Below are 3,012 nucleotides of genomic sequence, written 5' to 3'. Positions count from 1 at the left end.
GTGGAGATCTACAAAGCAAACACCAATTCGAGTAAGAACAAATAAAAATGACGAAATCAAGATCAAGAACAACAACATTAATGTTTGATCCAAGGCATAATCCATTTTGGGTTTGTGTAATTTCTCTTGCCATATTCATTCCATCAACAAGCTGCACCCCTACACCGCCAACTTTGATCAACTTCGGCGACTCGAACTCCGATACCGGCGGTGTTCTTGCTGGGACCGGACTCCCCATTGGCCTCCCCCACGGCATTACCTTCTTCCATCGTGGTACCGGGCGCTTCGGTGACGGTCGCCTCATAATTGACTTCTTCTGTGGGTTCCATACTATTTAGTAGGGTTTGTTTCAGATTTAGGCAGTCAAATGTTTGATGTTTGATGTTTTGGTGTTCAGGTGAAGACTTGAAACTGAGGTATTTGAGTCCATATTTGGAGTCCTTAGCTCCAAATTTTACAAGTGGAGTGAACTTTGCAGTGAGTGGAGCGACTACACTTCCACAGTTTGTCCCTTTTGCGCTTGATGTTCAAATTCGCCAATTCATTCACTTCAAAAACCGTTCTCTTCACCTTCAATCATTAGGTATATGTTTTTCCTTTCTATTTTAATTTCTCCCTTTTTTGTGATCCATTTATGTCTAGTTTGATAACTATGAAATACCACATTGGTTAGAGAGAAGAATGAAATATTGTCTATGAGGGTGTGGAAATCTCTTCATAGCATACGCATTTTAAAAAGCTTGAGGAAAATCCCAAAAGGGAAAGCCAAAATAGAACAACATTTGCTAGCGGTAGACTTGGGTTATTACAAATGATATCATAGACAGACACTAGGGCGGTGTGCCAACAAGAATGCTGAGCCCCAAAGGGGGGTGGATTATGAGATTCCACATTGATTAGAGAGGAGAACGAGTGCTAGCGAAGACGCTGGGCCCTAAAGGAGAGTGGATTGTGGATCCCACGTCGATTCGAGAGGGGAATGGAACATTCTTTGTAAGGGTGTGGATTCGCTGGCCCCAAAGGAGGGTGGATTGTGAATCCCACGTCGATTGGAGAGGGGGAATGAAACATTCTTTATAAGGGTGTGGAAACCTCTCCCTTAACAAACGCATTTTAAAAACCTTGAGCGAAACCATGGAAGGGAAAGCCCAAAGAGGACAGGATGCTGAGCCTCGAAGGGGGTGGATTGAGAGATCCCACATCAATTTTTTTTATAAGGGTGTGGGAAACCTCTCCCTAACAAACATGTTTTTAAAAATCGTGACAGAAAATCCAAAAATGAAAACTCAAAGAGAACAATATCTGTTAGTAGTGGGCTTAGACTGTTACAATAACAATTTCGACTCCCTACTTCTACTATCTATAAATTTCTTTGTTTCGTTATCAAGTATCTAATGTAGACGGGTTTGTGGCAGGTAAAACTAAGAACATAATGGATGAAGAAGGGTTTAAGAATGGAGTATACATGATTGACATTGGTCAGAATGACCTCTTAGTTGCCCTTTATGCATCAAATTTAACCTACAAACCAGTGGCCCAAAAGATCCCATCTTTTCTTGCAGAAATCAAGCTAGCCATTCAGGTGAACCCTTCTTCCACTTTTCCCTTCCAAATTCACCACTCTTAAAACCATTAACAATACACCAACTTGCACTCTTTTTTAATTATACACCACTTTATCACAAGGAATCTTTTGGATCATGTGCAAGCATTTTTAATATTTGAAAACACAACTTACAACATTGCGTACAGAATCTATATGCAAATGGTGGAAGAAAATTTTGGATACACAATACAGGACCATTAGGTTGCTCTCCAAAAGAGCTGGCATTGCATCCCCACACCCACAAGGATGTTGACCAAATTGGGTGCCTTAGGGTTCACAATCAAGTCGCCAAATCCTTCAATAAAGACCTTAAAAATGTGTGCAAAGACCTACGATCTCAATTTAAGGATGCCATCGTCGTCTACGTCGACGTATACACCATCAAATATAATCTCTTCGCCCATCCCGACGTATACGGTATGAAATCTCGAACAAAATTGTGAATAAATTTAAGGACTTTTTTGAGAGAATGTTTTGGTTTTTGTGAAAGGGTTTGAGAAGGCATTAATGGCATGTTGTGGGTATGGAGGGGCGCCAAATAATTACAACGTGAAGGCAACATGTGGGCAACCGGGGTACTCCATCTGCGCCAACCCTTCGAAAGCTATCGTTTGGGATGGAGTTCATTACAGTGAAGCTGCCAATCGTGTTGTGGCTTCCGCTATCTTATCTGCCCATTTCTCTACTCCTCAACTTACACTTCGCCAACTTTTCCTCCTTTAGCTTATCTTCTTCTTCTTCCATCTAAATTTCAAGTCTTTTCATCTCAATAATAACGTCGTGTTTATTATTTTCAAGTTTAGTCGATGAAAAATTTGTGCTTAACGTTGAATAACAAGTTTATCTCCCGAATTTTCAAGTGTCTAACGATACTCTAAATTTCACTCATGTATTAGACAAAACTTGTAAACTTGAGGTCTGCATGTGAGGCTGGAGTAAAGGAAGATGGATTCTAAGAATAGGATAACTAAGAATGGTTTAAAAGAATTTCATGGTTAATTGTGATTTACTTGGAGCGGGAAGGACTCATGTTAATCTGTGAGGATAGTCTTTACTCTTAGAAGCGAGGAATAGATAGCATGATCATGTCGCAGGGGATGCGGGGAAATGTTGGGGCCATCAGGTGTCGAATTTGAATTTTGAATTCTAATCAAAATCTTAGGCATGAGTTGTTATAAATGGTATTGGAATGGTACCTCTCCTAGTAAGATGTGGTTTGGGGACAAACCAATGCAAAAGTCGGTGGGCACATGGCACTCGAGTAAAGGAAGGGGTACATGAATCGAGACCACATCCGAATGAGAGAGATCTTGAGGATATGATTGCTAAGAAAGACTTAAAAGAATTGAAAGCCGCTACCTTTACCAACAAGGTGCATCTTCTTTTTCGGTGGCTCAATCATAAGA

At 40.6% G+C, this 3,012-nt stretch overlaps 1 protein-coding gene across 1 annotated transcript; it reads left to right on the top strand.

The window, feature by feature from the left end:
* LOC111442195 (GDSL esterase/lipase At3g62280-like) lies at positions 1–2,450 on the top strand. The gene is made up of 5 exons (XM_023079490.1): positions 1–318; positions 398–583; positions 1,416–1,582; positions 1,753–2,023; positions 2,097–2,450. The coding sequence occupies exons 1-5, from the start codon at positions 48–50 to the stop codon at positions 2,327–2,329; spliced, it is 1,128 nt and encodes a 375-aa protein (XP_022935258.1). The 5' UTR covers positions 1–47; the 3' UTR covers positions 2,330–2,450.
* Positions 2,451–3,012: the final 562 nt, after the last annotated feature.

Source organism: Cucurbita moschata, unplaced genomic scaffold (genome assembly GCF_002738365.1).
Source record: "Cucurbita moschata cultivar Rifu unplaced genomic scaffold, Cmos_1.0 Cmo_Scf00004, whole genome shotgun sequence".
Lineage (NCBI taxonomy): Eukaryota > Viridiplantae > Streptophyta > Magnoliopsida > Cucurbitales > Cucurbitaceae > Cucurbita > Cucurbita moschata.
The sequence above is the reverse complement of the archived record's forward strand: the minus strand, read 5'-3'. Positions and strand labels throughout refer to the sequence as shown.